We start from the raw sequence: 17,001 nt of genomic DNA, 5'->3' as shown, positions 1-17,001 counted from the left end.
ACCTATGTCAGTGTAGAATTATCAGCATTTTCAGAAGGAAGATTAAAGGGGTCCTTGTTTTTACAGGCTACATATTTAGCCCTTCGGGATTAAAGTCACTATTATGTTATCTTGTATTACCTCCTTCTTTTAAACATTATCTTTCTTTCTTTTCTTTTTATATTTTTATAGCATGTCAGTGAAAAAACCAGTGGATCGCCTTCCAAGTCAGGAGAAAAGAAAGGATCAGATGAGGTAATTCCCACAATACTGGGCTTTCCTTTTCTCTTGCTTTTAATTGTGAATTCTATCTTGAAACAGATAATGAGGTTGCAAAGAGCTCCTACTGGAATATTGGCAGATTTAGTCTTAACTAAGATTTGATTCAAGAATACAAGTGGAGGGGCGCCTGGGTGGCGCAGTCGTTAAGCGTCTGCCTTTGGCTCAGGGCGTGATCCCAGAGCTCTGGGATCAAGCCCCACGTCAGGCTCCTCCGCCGAGAGCCTGCTTCTTCCTCTCCCACTCCCCCTGCTTGTGTTCCCTCTCTCCCTGGCTGTCTCTCTCTCTGTCAAATAAATAAATAAAATCTTAAAAAAAAAAAAAGAATATAAGTGGAAATCATTAAAAATTAATAAAAAATAAAGGGTTGCTGGGGACAGAACCTTTAGAAATAGTTTCAATTTAGGAACAGAAGCAAGTTATCGAGGGTGTTTTCCCTGTAGGACTTGCTGAACCTTAAATATTGGTGAACATGGCAGATTTAGGGGGAGAAACCAAATGCCGTAGTGGTAAAGGACATCTTTGTTCATGAGAGTACACGAGGAAGAAAGACAGTGATGGCCTGGAAGAACCCATTATTCAGGTTCAGAAAAAAAGGAAGAGAGAAAGACTATTTTGATTTGGATCAGTTCTGTGGAAACAGGAGTAAAACCAAACTTTTCCAGTGGGAGATGAGTTTTCTTTGACACTGAATTTCTTCCTCCACCGAATGGCACACCATTATGTGCCTTGTCAACACTGGCCGACTTCTCCACGGAAGGGTCCTGCGAATGTGCTGTCCTTCCGAAGGGTACTGGACTTGCCTCCCTTCTGCTGCTTTTACATTTTAAATCTCGATAGATATGTTCATCTTCATTCGATAGAAATTGTCATGGTCATTTCCCACTTGTAAAGCAGCGAGGTTCCTGGAAGGTGCGTGGAAAGCTAGAAAGCTTAAAATGATCATTATGTTTTTCTCTGTGTTATCAAAATGTTTTTGGGTATTTTGCTCCTCTTCTTTCTGCAGTTTTGGAATATTTAATATATCTCGATATATTCAGTGTGTGAGGAGGCTGTTATAGCTAGAACCTTCTATAGATTCTGCACTACGGTTCGCGGAACTTTCTACTGTCGTTTTCATTACCAGTACCCATGAGAATATCATTTAGAGTCTTTCCTTTTTAATTATTAATTTTTATTGTGTTTATTTATTTATCTTATACTGTTTAAGTCTATATAACAGTTGGTCTCATGGAGGAGAGCACCAGAATAGGTGAGAGTTTCTTGCCATAGCACGCTCAAATTGTGTCAGACAACTTCGATGTTCTGCCAAAGTGTTGTTTGCAATAGCTTCTTTCTTTTTTTTTTTTTTTTAAAGATTTTATTTATTTATTTGACAGAGATAGAGACAGCCAGCGAGAGAGGGAACACAAGCAGGGGGAGTGGGAGAGGAAGAAGCAGGCTCATAGAGGAGGAGCCTGATGTGGGGCTCGATCCCAGAACGCCAGGATCACGCCCTGAGCTGAAGGCAGACGCTTAACCGCTGTGCCACCCAGGTGCCCCTGCAATAGCTTATTTCCGGACAAGCAAATTTGTAATGAATTTTTTGTACCCATGGAAGGCAGATGTTTCTTTAAAATTAGAGAGTAAGAGTAAATATTTATTAAGATTTTATCCTGTTTCTTGGTTAAATTATTTTAACTAGAAAGTAAGAGTAAACATTTATTAAGATATTATCCTGTTTCTTGGTTAAATTATTAAAAAGTAAATTCCCATATGAAAAACCACATTTTCCCCCTTTTACTACCATGGAAATCTATAGAATGTCATTCAGTTCCTTATCTACCCTACCTTTTACATATATTCCCAGATAAGTTATCTATCAAATAATTTACTAATTGAAAACTATAGTGTTTCTTTATTCTTCAGACCTCGGAATAATGATTTTGGATGTTATTCTCTATTAATATTAATTGAAATTAAACTATTTACACAAAAAGAAATCTTTTCTAATGTGGTCAAGTGACTAGTAGGTTAGTTCATGTATCACTAATTATGTTATTACTCGAAAGCTTAAATGTTACATTCTGAACATACAGGCCTTGTTGGTTTAGGCAACAACTGTGTTAGGTTGTTGTTGTTTTTTTCATAATATCTAGGCTCTAAAGTACCTTATTTCCATATTTATAAGGGGCCTGAGAAAACTCGTAAGGAGCTCTGTTACAAATGCAGCCGGGGGATAATTTGAGATTTCTGTGTGAGTCGAGGCAGCCTGCACTTTAAGTTTGCAACCAAAGGCTGAACTTCTACCTCAAGGAAAAGAAGAAGGAATTTTTCTTCTCTTTGTCAGCCATTCAAGGAATTCTGGTTTTGTTTCATAACGCTTGGGAGAAGTTCAGATTCCCAAACTCTTGTCTTGTGCCGAGCCTGGACACAGGAGTCTGTTTTGCTCTGTCTCAGCCAGCGGAAGTGAAGGGGGCAGAGGCTTTCCCCGCTCCTGCGGCGTAAATCACCGTAGAGATTCATAGAGGCAGAGAGTGAAGATTGTTTATCATCTCCCCAAATTCTGTCCATGTCCATCTGATAAGGCAGACAGGCCTGTGTGTGGGATGACTTGCTAGTCAAGGTATATTTTCAGTACGGTCTGTCTCCGGGGACTCTCTCATTCTTTATGTCACATACAAATTAGTTCTTGGTGAGATCCTGTGGCTCTGGAGAGAATTCAAGGAAACCATCTTGCATTAGGTGTTGTTTTGGCCTTTGTGCGCACAGTTATAAACCGTGTGTGATTTGGATTTGTCATCTGCCCTGCCTACCATCCGCCATTGGTGACCATCCTCTCTCCTTCTCAAAATCACCACAGGAAGATTTCCTGAAACTATTCTTTCTGCCAAATATTTCGTTACCTACTGCTCTTTTGAACCAGCAATGAGATTCAGAAGCTTCATTTGGGTTTTAGGTAATCCATTTGCAGACTAGTATATGCTTCCAAAGGTTAAATAACACATCCCTAAGTGTGTGCAAGCATGTGGGTTTGCCTTCCACAGACAAACCCAGGCCTTTGAAACAAAGTCCGTTTGAAAATGGGCTTTCTAGGCTCAGGGGTACTTCTTGGCATTTGTTTTTTCTTTCTCGCTTCATTATTCTGCTGCATTTTTATTTGGAAGTGCAAGAGAAAGGGTACGTAGAAGGACTTCAGGAAGATATAACCAGGAGAAAAAATGATTAGGGTGAGGTAAGAACCACTGTTATATTGTCGTATGTAAACACACCTGGGGATGAATGCTCTGGGTGAAGGTTAGAGCTCTTTGTCTCCAGCTATCGTAAATAGTTCTTACTTGGTTGGTATTTGACCCCTATACAGCCACTAAGGGTCCTAAGAAGTTGGCAGCAATTTTAACGGAATCTTATAACCAAACTATCATTTGTCGTGTTGCATTTGCAATACAAATGCTTGAGGAGTGACTACAGTAAATGTCTAGGAGAACGAATTCGCTTACTTGTTTGTACCAGTTATTGTGAATGCGCTAAGTCCTTCTCAGATGTAGAGGAATTATAAAACGAAAAGTTGCATTGACTAACAAGCCAAAGATACAAGGACTAGAGCAGGAAAAAGAAAAATGAAAACATTTAACACCAGCCCCTTTAAAGACACTGGAACAGAGAATCCTTTCCAAACCTGCAGTCAAATCTATTTAAAGTATTTGACTAACACATCTGGCCTCACTGGGGGAGGGTGAGCATTTTGGCAGCATATTTCAGTGAAGCCCTGAGGAATGGAATTTAAAGCATAAGATAGGCACAGTCTTATAGAGCCAATTATAAGAACTCAAATTTAATAATAGATATATTTTCAGGGGCACAGAAAGGGAGCTATAAATACAACAGAACAGAAATTGCACCTTAGAGGAAAAGATATGGGGCAGATTTTCTTTACCATGAATAATAGCATTGGTGGCATTCTTTTCTTCAGTATTTGCCTTTCCTCCTTCTAAGATGCATGAAATATTGAATGACTCCAACATTTTTTACACTTTTTCTCAATGAAATTTGTCTTTTCTATTTTTTATTTTTTTAAAGATTTATTTATTTATTTGAGAGAGACGTAGAGGGAGAATATGAGCAGGGGGAGGGGCAGAGGGAGAGAATCTCCAAGCATACTCCCTGCTCAGCGTAGAGTACAACTCAAGGCTTGATCCCAGGACCCATGAATCATGACCTGAGCAGAAACCAAGAGTCAGAGGCTTCACCGACTGAGCCACGCAGGTGCTCTGCAATTAGTCTTTTTTTTTTTAAATCATAAAAGCAATATGTATTTATGAAAAACAGTATTACCTAATCTACCACTTAGTTATAACTATCGGTATAAAATTTTGTGTGTATTCTTAATGTGATAATATAATGTATGTACTGATTTTAGCAAATTTTTTTTTTTTTTTTTTGGAGAGAGAGAGAGAGAGAACAGTGGGGAGGGACAGAGGTAGAGGGAGAGACAGAATCTTAAGCAGACCCCATGTCAAGTGCAGAGCCCAATGCAGTGCTCCATCTCATGACCCTGAGATCATGACCTGAGCCAAAATCAAGAATCCAGAGCTTAAGTGACTGAGCCACCCACGAGCCCCTGACATTAGCAACTTTTTATACGGCTAAAACATAATCACTAAAGAAAATATTGAAGACTTTAAAGAAAAAAATACCATCATCTAGGGTTCTAGCACCTACAGAGATCGCCACTACTTCCGTCATGGTGTATTTCCCTAAGTCTTTTTTCTCTGTATATATTATGGTTAAGCTGAGATAACAAAGAAATATCATTAGGAAGGCCTAGAAAATAATAAATGGTGTGCTTTGTGAAAGATCAATCTCTTCCAGCTAAAAAGAGTCATCATTGTGGGTAACTTAAGAAAATCATTATTCAGGTGTCTTGGCATTTAGTATGGCATTTAATCTGGTTTTGATTTTGTTGCTGTGTTTTTGAGGGAGAAACACATACTTCTTCAAAAAGTCTTCTGGGACAGTGTTCCCACGAGCAAGTGGTGTAGCTGTTCTTAGAAAATTCTGGAAGAGTAGTACAGCATACATCATTTTAAGGAATTATGGGTCATGACAACAGAGTCCATATTAATTGTGGGTAGTTGATGGTGACCGTGTAAGCTCACGTCTCATAGTGCAGAAAGAGGTAAAGCCAAAGATGTGCCTCAGGGCAGTCCTACCCGGCTCCCCTGGACACCCATACCAGGAGCCAGCCCAGAATCCAACTGCATGGTTGATGGGGTAGGTTTAACCAAGGGAGGTGCCAGAAGTTCTTTTGCACTGCAGTTTCCTCATTTTCTTTTTCTTTTTTTCCTTGATTCATTTTGATTCATTTCTTCATTGACTGGAATATTTTTTAACATAATTTTTTCAGGGAGGGAGCATGAATGGTGATTTTCTGAGTCTATGTGGATCTAAGCATGCTTTGGTGCTGACTTCACACAAGAAATAAATACAGAATTGTACATCCTTGGCTAGCAGTTCTGTTCCCTCAAAATTCCATACCTGTTGCTCCATGATTTTTCTGGCTGTAGAGTTGTAAAGAAAGTGTCTGGGGAAGCCTAGTTTTATTTTTATAAACCCTGTTTTTCCTGCCTTGGCGCATATACAATTTTGTTCCTGTTCTTACAATTTAAAAAATTGCCCGGATATGCCTATATATCTGTTTCTCTTATTAATTTTTTCCTGAAATGTCTTATTTGATTACTGTTCTTATTTTGGTTTAGCTCTCACGGCAATAAAAGTCAGCCCTTGTTGATTTCTAACCATGGGATCGGACAGGATGCAAATTCTTTTGTTGATTATATATTGTAGAACCTTTCCCATTTTAAAAAAAATAAGGAAGTTTGGTAGTTCATTAAGCTCAGTAGCTGTTTTGTTTAAAACAAAACAAAACAAAACAAAACAAAACACAAATCTATGTGTAAAACCCAGAAACATATGCCAATAACTAGAAAAGTAGAGACTTTATGCATCATCGTTCAATGAATTGTTTTATCAGAAGTGAAGGATATAGCTTTAATAAAGATTATGAAAATAATGTGCTTTTAAATCAAGTATCTGTGATATACAAATTGATATATTATTGGATAGGGAAAGTCTAAAAAAAAACCCAATAAGTCCTTTGCCCTCATCAGTGAGCATATAAATATATCAACATTGTACCATACAGTCATAATCTGCCCTTCATTATTACACTTTGAATTTATGAGCCTAATTCCCTAAGACCTTAGGTCCCACCAAAATTGTCTCTGAAAGATTGTACCTGTGGCACATGGAATTGGAATCAAATGTTAACAAAATAGCAAAGGAAGTAAATGGAAGTTAAATTTACTGGCCTCAGAGTAAATCATAAGTCCTGGAAACCTGATGGACAGATTGATTAAGTATTATTTCTGAAATATACTGTTTTAAAGTATGTATTTGTTTTCATTCTTCTCTTTAGATTTTATTAGCATCTCAAAGATAGTGGCATGACTGATTAAAAAGGGACAATAACCTGAAATCATGCCCATGAAACAGCAAAATAGCTGTTTCATCTGAGGACTGATAAACGTATGATTCTTGTCATAAAGTCAACATTTTATCATATAACAATGTGCATAATAGCTCATTATAGCCTTTTAAAAATAGTTTCTTAGTGAGAACAAAACATAATGGAAAGTTGATGTCATGAAGTCTTGTATGTTTCAATCAACTATTACAGAATGCTTAGCAAATGCATAGAGCAATGTGTTAGTATCATAAAAAATTATTAAAAACTCTATTCCTAATATTCCAGGGCATTACATGAAATAACACAGTGGTTCTCAGGTATTAACATGCCTAACAATCACTTAGAGATAGTATGAAAAATTCAAACTCCTGGGCGCTATCCTCAGAGATTCTGATTTAGCAGATTTAAGGTAGGGTCAACGAATCAGGATTTTTGTTGTCTTTTTTGTTTCCTTTTAGTTTTATTTTTACCAGTTACCTCAGATGGCTCTTGTCAATGGTCATCTGAGCACATTTTGAGTAACACTGAGGTAATTCTTATAGAGTGCTTAGCACAATGCCTGGCACACGTAAGCATTTCTTTCTTGGTTCTTGTTCTCTTCTTTCTTTTCTTTTTTTTTTCTTCCTTTTTTCCTTCCTTCCTTCCTTCCTTCCTTTCTTCCTTTTTTCCTTCCTTTCTTTTCTTTTCTTTCTTTCTTTCTTTCTTTCTTTCTTTCTTTCTTTCTTTTTTCTTTTCTTTTCTTTTCTTTTCTTTTCTTTTCTTTTCTTTTCTTTTCTTTTCTTTTCTTTTCTTTTCTTTTCTTTTCTTTCTTTCTTCTCATGATATCCCCACCCTGACGCTTGGCACAACTCTGCTCTGCCGTGTTCTGGGGACGACGTGACTCTGAAGCACATTAAGAGTGGTGTAGTTTCAGAGTCGTGGATCATGTGAGCACCTCTGATTGGAGAGGCAGGTACTAATCCCATTTTTTCCTTCTTTTCCTAGGACCTTTTCCGTGCAGCTATTCCTTCTTTCTTTTACTCTTTGTTTAATGACTCCTCTTTAGACTACATATTAGTTCAGTCTTCCTCATTGTAAACAGTTTTAAAATATGTCCTTTGAAATTGCTCAAGCTCCCATTCTATCTTTCTTTCTGACCCTCACTGCCAACATTCTTGGCTGAAATTACTGAAGAAAAGAACATAGAGAGAGAAGAGAGGAAGCAAAAACAAATGGTGATAAATGCCTGTGCAGGGGAGGTAGGAAGGAGAAATCAGTGAACAAGTCAAAGAAGAAGCAATTAAAAGGGTAGAGGGACCTGGATGTTGCAGTGTCATCAATGGGGAGACTGGAAGAAAGTTCTAGGCTGATAACTGCCCAATTACAGGGACTGTGGAAAGGCCCTTGATTGTGGATTGGGATTTTGTTTGTCCCCTTCGAAGCTGTTGCTGTTAGGATTGTGAGGGTGCTGACTAAGCGGAGATTCTGCAGATGACTCTTCAATGTACGTGGGTTTATGTAATGAACATCCAATAAAGGGGGAAAAAAGGAAGTTGAAATCAGTGTTTACTTTTACAAAAAGAGTAAGTGTGGCCAAGATGTATCCCGTGTTACAGATTTCTTGGATTATTTGCCAATTGTTAATGAGTAAATGGATTCATTTGTTAATTGAATAGTATTATATATGAAAGACATTATTTGGAAAGAACTGAGGAGTGAATTCTAAACATACGTTTATCTTAATCATTAGGACTCCAAACTTCCTGGTTGGTTATTCACATCAGGGTTCGCACTCCCGGGGCTCACTCTTTTGTAAATCAAGCCTCTGATTCCTAAGTGGTCTAATTGGAGCTCAAGGAGCAGAATTTTTGGACTTAAGTATATTCCAGAAATATATCACTCTGGAATCTGAAATCTGCAAATACGATTTTGAAGAAACACATCTCTTTTATGGGAAATTGAAGGCTAAAATGGTTTCATATTCACATTTCAGTTTTGGTTTCATTTAGTACTTGGGATAAAAATTGCTTCACTGAATATAGTTTTGTTACTTTTTTGTGTGTTTTCTTAAAACACTGAGTAGTCTTGGTAAAATCTGAAACCATATATCTATTTCACTGAATAATGAAAGCTGAATAGGAAGTGGAATGACTACTAAATTTTAAAATAATTCATTTAAAAGATAATGAAGGTTCTTACTACCAGCCATAAGGACACAAGCTCGCTGAGATGCTTGTTAGGTATGATGGCTGGTCAAATGCTAAACATATAGTTCAGGGGACACCCAGTGGTTAAAAGGAGGAAATTCTTCGCTGTGGTGCATTGTTGACTTTTTCCTTGTAAATTAGCATAGGGGTGTGTGTGTGTGTGTGTGTGTGTGTGCGTATTTTTAAGAGGCTTGATTTTGACTTCTTATATAAATTTTCTTCAAATATTTGAAAACTTCCAAATTATAAGATTTGAAACATATAATTAAGCTCTTCCTTTAATAAAAACATAAATGGTGTTTTAAAGTTGAAAATAACTGAGAGACTTAAATAAGAAAAACAAACCTTTTTGACCCAGAAATTCCAAGTCTAGAATTTGTTTCAAGTACGTAATCAGAGTGTGCTTGATGGCACACGATCTGTGTCATTGTATTTATAATAATAACAAACTAGGAGAGAAACACACATACGGCGGTAATGAATTGGTGAAGTGATGACTCAGATATAGTAACCAAGGCATCTTTAACACCGTGCTTCAAAGACCTTTTAATGACTGAGAAAAGTGTTTATGTGAGGTTAAAAAAGAGATGAAAGACTTAATGATTTCACTTATATAATCTATTAGCATATTGTGCATATTTTTGTATTTACACAAAAATAGAAAAATAACAAAGTAGTGTCTTGATTGGCAGGATTTTGAGTAATATGTATTTCCTTCTTTCTACTTTTTTCTTTATTCTGAATATTATTTTTTTCGTCAGAAGGAAAAGAATAGAAAACAGCATCAGATAATAAAAGAATAATGGAAGAGACCTTAGACCTTAAAGAGAGAAGTATTTTACATGTGAGCCTTGTTTCTTTGGAACTTCTAAAATATAATTCCAGAACAAGGCTGGGGCTGCTGCTGCTGCGTGTGTGTGTGCGCATGTGTGTGTGTGTTTCCACGCGCACATGTGCACGTGTGCATGTTTGAATAGAAGTGCATCTCTTAGATATGGACACAGTAAGGATTTAAGTAAGACAGCTTAGAGGGCAAGGATTCTTAACTATTTTTAGTTCATAGTCCCTTTGGAATCTGGTGAAAACTGATCTTTTCCTCTGAGAAGTACACACACATGTGAATACAAAAAATACCCCCAAAATGTGACACACAGTTTAAAGACATTTAGATGTACACGCCATCCCCATCCCTGAAGGGGCAATCTTATTGAGTAGATAGATTTAGGAGGTACCATCTGATAGTATTTTCCCAGTTGGCTTGTTGTTGATGTCTGTAATTTCACCGCTAGCAGCTTACTTAACCTTTGAGTTAACCGTTGCCTTCCCCAGGCTCTGCTTTTACATTGTCTGTGTTCCCAGGAGAGATAAATGTATTAATTATTAACATCTTAGTGAGAAGTAGTTTGACAAGAGGAGAAGAGAATTATGCAGCACTATTTTTCTGTTGATTGGTAAAGGTAGTTGAGAACTAGAGAGCATTTGATAATAATAGCTAACGCAAATAAAGCCATTACACACGCACATACCCCCCTCTTACAGTAATCCCATTCTCCTGATGCAGAAATTGAGGCAAAGCTTGATTAAATAAGGTGTTTAATACCAAAGTCACACAGGTATTTATTTGGTAGTAAGTACAGAATTGCTTCTGTATTCTGTACAGAATTGATAGTATTCATAAAATTACCTATTTTAAGCATTCGGAGGGGCGCCTGGGTGGCTCAGTCATTAAGCGTCTGCCTTCAGCTCAGGGCGTGATCCCAGCGTTCTGGGATCGAGCCCCACATCAGGCTCCTCCGCTGGGAGCCTGCTTCTTCCTCTCCCACTCCCCTTGCCTGTGTTCCCTCTCTCACTGGCTGTCTCTCTCTCTCTGTCAAATAAATAAAATAAAATCTTTAAAAAAATAAAAAGAATTCGGTGTAAGACCAACACCAAAAACCTTCTTACTACTGTTGCCAATTTGTGTAACTCTTCTTTCTGTCTTTCTTCGTTGTGTTGTAACTTCTTTTCATTCAAGAAATTCGTGGAGTAAGATTAAGTCATTCCATAGAAATAAAAGGCACATTATGGGGAATGTAGTCAGTGATACTGTAATAGCGTTGTATGGTGACAGATGGTAGCTGCATTCGAGGTGAACCTAACATAACATAGAGAAGTTGAATCACTATGTTGTACACCTGAAACTAATGTCACAGTGTGCGTCAACTATACTTCATTAAAAAAAAAAAGAATTGAAAAAGAGTAAATCATTACAATTCCCAGGAATCTGAAATGTAATGAAATGATGTCCCCTCTCTGGGGGGGGGGGTTATGCAGTGCAACAAGGAGGGAAACTGAGTCACAGCGGACTCAGAGTCAGAAGGATAGCATTTGGCTGCTTGTCAGGGCAGCCCGCACAGAACTAGAAAGACTTGAGTTGACTTGGAGGTGATGAATGGGTACTGACGAATTAGAATATAGCCAAACTCAGTGAAGCGCAGCTACCATAGTGTGTGCTTTTAAGACCGTTGTGCATGAGGCATTTCATTCAATAAGTGAATTTCTATGGAATGAGTTAATGGTAAGATTTATTCATTAAGACTTATTTATCAGTGTGTCCCAGGGGCTGACATATCCTATTTATTGTGCTGCATTTGTGGTAGCATACATTTATACTTCTTTTGGTAGTAAAGGGAACGTGTTCTTATTTGTACACTATTTACAACCATGGTATAAAGGAACATTTGTAGATAAAAGTCAAGCTTTATAATTGCTAGTGTTGGGGAATCTGCCTACCCTTTTGAAAGACAGTCATTTTCTAGAAACGATTTTCCAATTTAGCATGTGTTTTCGTGTGGAAACACAATACTTCTTGTCATTTAATAGGGTAACTTTTAAGTAATGGAACTGATTTGTTAACAAATATGTCAAAACATATATTTTAATGAGAGTTTTTATCCTGAAAACTACTACATTTCATCAAGTCTAAGAAACCACTGATCTAAAAATGCACTGATTAGAAAATGCTAAGAAAGGAAATAAAACCTTCAGTTATCTCTGACGCCAGCTTTCTTATACTGATCTTTTTATTGAAGTATAATTGGCATACAGTGTTTTATTAGTTCCAGGTGTACAGTGTGCTTCAACATTTCTATATATCATTCAGTGCTCATCACGATGTGTTCTCTTAATTCCACCTCCCCCCACCCACCTCTCCTCTTCTAGTGATTTTAAGAAGCATCCGTTTTCAAGAGGTATGAAAAAGGAAAGAAAATGGTGACTTCATACCAATAAAATGAAATCCAGTGGTAACCTGAAAATTTATATAGTTAAGATGTTTTCTGTTGTTCAGATAATGTTGAAACTAATTCCACTTACAAATTCAGAGCACAGAAGAATTTCATCTCTTCTTCAATGTTTTTTTTTCACTAAAATCAATCAGTATCATCCAGTTCAATAGCCTTCTCATAATTGCCACATGTGAATCTGATTAACTTTTGGGAGTTTCAGAAAGTGAAGTCTCCATTTAGAGGATAAATGTTTTGCATCTAAGGATAATCAAATAATGTGTTGCAGTTTCTGAAAACAGTTCAACAAATAGTTTCAAAAATATCTTGAGAAATGATTTGAGCATGCCAGCAGCCACATTGAACCTTTGAGGATTTCAATACTCTTCTGATGCAAAAGTTCTTGTGTATCTGTGTGCTCAAAAGTTTTGTCGTGTATATTTGATCTGTTACTTACAAACCATTGTAAGCTGGAGAAGCCCCTAGCCTGCTCTCATAAGGGCTCCCCAGGGAATATTTGCTATTACTTTGATAGAAAAGTAGACCAGCTCCATTTTCCTGCATTTTTAAAAAGATTTTATTTATTTATTAGAGAGAAAGAGTGAGTGAGCAGGAGTGGGGACAGAGGCAGAGGGAGAGGGAGAAGCAGGCAACCCGCTGAGCAGAAAGCCCGATGCACTTTTGGTGAAGAAATCACTGGGTTTGTGGCTGCAGAAACTCTGACCAACTCCCTGGCAGGGAAGGCGCCGTGTCAGCTGGGGGAGGACATGGAGCTCTTGCAACACGGGTAGATTTCATCATCGCTGGAAGTCTCTCGGGAATGGGCTTCTAAAAACTAACTTGCCCCTTTATTCATACCCAACCCCTCAGTCTTACTTGGGATTTGTTGAACTTCTTGAATTGGTGGGTTCATCAAATCTGGAAATGCATTGGCCATTATTTCTTCATATATTTTAGTTTGTCTCCATGTCTTTCCTCGTCTTTGGAGGCTGCAATTATACAAATATTAGCTGCTTCAAGTTGTCCCACAGCTCACTGACCCTCTGTTCCCTATCCCCTAGTCTTTACTTGCTGTTCCATTTTGGGTAGTTTCTATTGCGATGCATCCACGCTCACTAATCTTTTCTTTTGCAATATTTCATTGGTTCTTAATCCCAGTGTATTTTTCATCTCAGACATTGCATTTTTTTTTTAATCTTTGGAAGTTTGGTTTGGGTCGTTTTTAAGAAAATATCTTTCATGTGTCTCCTTAACTTACTTTTCAAAAGCTTCCTAATTTGAAATAATTAGATTCTCAGGAAGTTGCATTGATAGTATGGAGAGGTCCCCTCTATTCTTGATACAGTTTTCCCATTGGTTACATGTTATGTAATTATAGTATATTATCAAAACTAGGAAATTGACATTGGAACAACCTGTGTATGTAAGTTCTATGCCATTTTACTCCATGTATGGATTCCTGCAGCCAGCATTGCAGTCAAGATACTATGCTTTTTGAACATCATATTTTCCTACCTGTAGAAAATAAAGTTTTATGCTTCTGCTTTCTATGCATGCCTTGTAATTTTTTATTAGATGTCAAACAGATGTGAATTTCATCTTGTGGGGTGCTTGTTTGTTGCCACTGTTAGTTTTCTTGAGCTATGTTCTGGGACACAGTTAAGTTACCTGGAAATAGTTTAATCCTTTAAGGTTTGCTTTTAAGCTTGGTTTGGCTGGACCAGAGCAGCCTTTAGAGGAGGGCTAACTTGTCCTTCTAGACACTCTATCAATGATTCTGACTGCTGGGAACACACTCTATTCCTGGTTTCTGGGGTTATACCTCTGCTCCTTCCGGGTGTTCTTTTTTTTTTTTTTTTTAAAGATTTTATTTATTTATTCCACAGAGATAGAGACAGCCAGCGAGAGAGGGAACACAAGCAGGGGGAGTGGGAGAGGAAGAAGCAGGCTCATAGAGGAGGAGCCCGATGTGGGGCTCGATCCCATAACGCCGGGATCACGCCCTGAGCCGAAGGCAGACGCTTAACCGCTGTGCCACCCAGGCGCCCCAACCTTCCGGGTGTTCTTGACCCAGACGTGGGATTTCTTCACAGGCATGCACATGCAAACCTCTGGGGCTCTCTCTTGCAGCTCTCTTCTTTCTGGCGCTCTCCCTGTGAACCCTTTAAGCCCCTTTGGTCTATGGAACTCCCGGCTCTACCTCCTCAACCCATAAAAATTGATGGCTTCTGCCTGGGTTCCTCCTCCAAGTTTCATGTTCATGCCGCCTGGAAACTTCCCAGGCAGTAAGCTGGGGCAGTCCTAGGGCTCCCTTCACTCGTTTCCTGGTCAGAGAGCACCCTATGCTGCCTGGTATCTCATGTCTGAAAACCACTGTTTCATATTATTTTCTGGGAGTTTTTTAGTTGTTCAGGGTAGGAGCGCTCCTCCTTTTTGGATGTAAATTATACTTTTGAATCCAAATTTCCTTATGTACAAACTTCATAAATATAAAAGGGAAACAAGCCTGTACTTGAAAGGAGCATGTGGCCCAGCTTACAAACTTAAGTTCCTTCCTTTACTATGAGGGTAAATAGTCCCGGGCCCCCCTTAGCCAGCATTCAGTGAGTAATCATGCTCGGTCTGGCTGTGGGCTAGGTGCCTCACATTTACACCGTCACGTAATCTCCAGAGCTCACACAGGCCTGGGAGGATGATGTGTTCCCACCAGTCAGAGTCCCTGGGGAGAGTACTCAGAAGGGTATAATCTCTGTATTGAAAAAAGAAAAATTAGTCCTACTTTGAAGGCTGCTTTTGTCCAACCTAACAAAGCTTAAAAGCAAACCTCAAAAGGATCAAACTGTTCCCACATAACTTACTGGTATCCATTATTAGAATCGTGGCCAGTCCTAAGAAAAAAATCACTTTTTTCTATCTATGAAAGAAAATATTTTTTGTGACTATATAAATAATAAAAGCATATGGAAAATTCTCAAGAGCCGCTAAGATTCTTAATGAGGTAAAACTAGGCCCATTGGGGTTGCACTTGGGGAGGTCAACCTATTCCATTGCTACTTGATCAAGAATTTTGGGTCCCTCTAGAGTAGGGACTTTCAACCTGTGGCCCACAGACCTCACACCATTCCTCATCTCCTTTGATCTGCACGGTCTCCGTCCCAGGGATGGGTACGGTTATTCCTTTTTTCAGACGAGAAAAATAGTGCTTAGAAATGTGCATACATTTGCCAATGGTCTCAGTGGGCATTTGGTGGAGCCAGGATTCTTGCCACACAAATCAAAAGATAGAGCCTTTATTCTAGGGAACCTAGCACCTTTCTTTGTGGTCACTAAGTCTCAGGATGACATCAGGCATCACTCATGAGGCGTTTCCTGAGATTTTAGGAGATAGTGACACAGCAACTCTTTGCTTGGCTCTTCGTCATTGATACTTTGAAAACAGTTTTTAAGACTTGAGTTCTGACTCATTGAATAAAAAATATGTATTATGAACTATGGCAGACATATAAAAAAGGTATGGAATTCATTGTTTTCATTCCTTTCTGCAACTGCAGAGAGAAGGGATCTAATCTGTGTATTCACTGACCTTCTCAAGGACGTGCTGCCTCTTTTGCTGGTCTCTTGGCTGGCCGACCCTGAACCACTTTTGGAGGTTGGACAGGCTGCTTAAAGGAGGTGTGGATTCATAGTCCACGGAACCGGCCTGATGCACTCTGCACCGCAGGGGAGATCACACACGTTCTCTGTCAGTCGTTGGGACTGAGGCCCGTGGCCTGCTCAGTCAGCGGCAGGGAGGGAGTGACTCAGCCAGGCCTGGGACCTAATGGGTCGGCGTAAGGGGCAGTCTCTTCCTGATCGTTTCTTTCCTATAAAACATAACTTAAACAAAGAAGTGCTCATAAATATTACAAGGGTTATGATTGGTTGGCAAGGAAACATCTTCCTGATGGCCTTTAGTCTGTGGGTGTATGGAAATGAAAAAAAAATAATGTAACTCAAAATTTGAGTCATTAAATATTGGCATCCTCATTTAATGTCTTAATTTTTTAGAGAACAGAGCCTATCTGTATGTTAGGACAAACGCAGAGTCATAGCCAAATGAGCTTGCGGTGAGAGTGTCTGCTTCCTGTGAGTGGCTGAATTCTCTTCTTTCTGAGGGTACATCCAGCCCTATCACTAGTTAGTAGAGATGCAGACCTAACCAGGTGGGACAGTTGTTCAGGCCAGAGTGGGACTTCCAGGGGCCAGTGCTGATGGTAAGGGGATGGGGGGTGAGGGTAAAGGAGACACCTGCATGACTGACATAAGGTGATACGAAGCCAGAGGACTTCGAGAACTATTCAGCTGCAGATAAGGGGGGACTCACAAGGGCTAGATGGTCACCAGTGAAGATCAGGGAGCAGGCTCAAACTGGAAGAAACCAGTGATCTCAAACATACCTGACTCTAGGGCCATGCAACACCTGTATCACTTCACCTTAAATATCCCCATCCAGCATCCTGCTTCATGTCATGCCGTGTATGCCCGGGCCCACCCTGCATCACCTGCACTGACTTTTTTCTGTTTCTCTAATTTGCCAAACCCATTCCTGTCTTAGGGCCTTTGCGCATGGGACTCTGTCCACCTAGAATGCCTCCCTCCCCCATCCCCTATTTTCATGATTGGATTATGTGCCATCGGGTCTCAATCAAATGTTGTTTCTTTGTGTACCCCGTCTGGAGCAAGCCTCAGCCAGCAAGTCACTCTCTGTGACATCACCCTGTTCGTTGTCTTTACAGCACGCGTCACT

General features: G+C 39.1%; 1 protein-coding gene and 1 non-coding gene across 9 annotated transcripts in view; one reads left to right on the top strand and one right to left on the bottom strand.

Annotated features, from left to right (window-relative positions):
- Window positions 1-17,001, top strand: part of CAST (calpastatin) — a 106,467-nt gene that overhangs the window by 12,566 nt on the left and 76,900 nt on the right. For all 8 annotated transcript variants that reach the window (XM_045808359.2, XM_045808357.2, XM_045808363.2 and 5 more), the window contains exon 2: window positions 172-234. In XM_045808359.2, coding sequence (XP_045664315.1) covers window positions 172-234 — 63 coding nt within the window. The remainder of the gene's footprint in view (window positions 1-171; window positions 235-17,001) is intronic.
- LOC123799324 (small nucleolar RNA SNORA28) lies at window positions 1,459-1,580 on the bottom strand. Its single transcript, XR_006781586.1, has one exon. It is a non-coding gene; the product is annotated as a small nucleolar RNA SNORA28 (small nucleolar RNA).

Source organism: Ursus americanus, chromosome 5 (genome assembly GCF_024610735.1).
Source record: "Ursus americanus isolate L20-20 chromosome 5, mUrsAme1.1.p, whole genome shotgun sequence".
Taxonomy (NCBI): domain Eukaryota; kingdom Metazoa; phylum Chordata; class Mammalia; order Carnivora; family Ursidae; genus Ursus; species Ursus americanus.
This window is presented reverse-complemented; position numbering and strand designations above follow the sequence as displayed.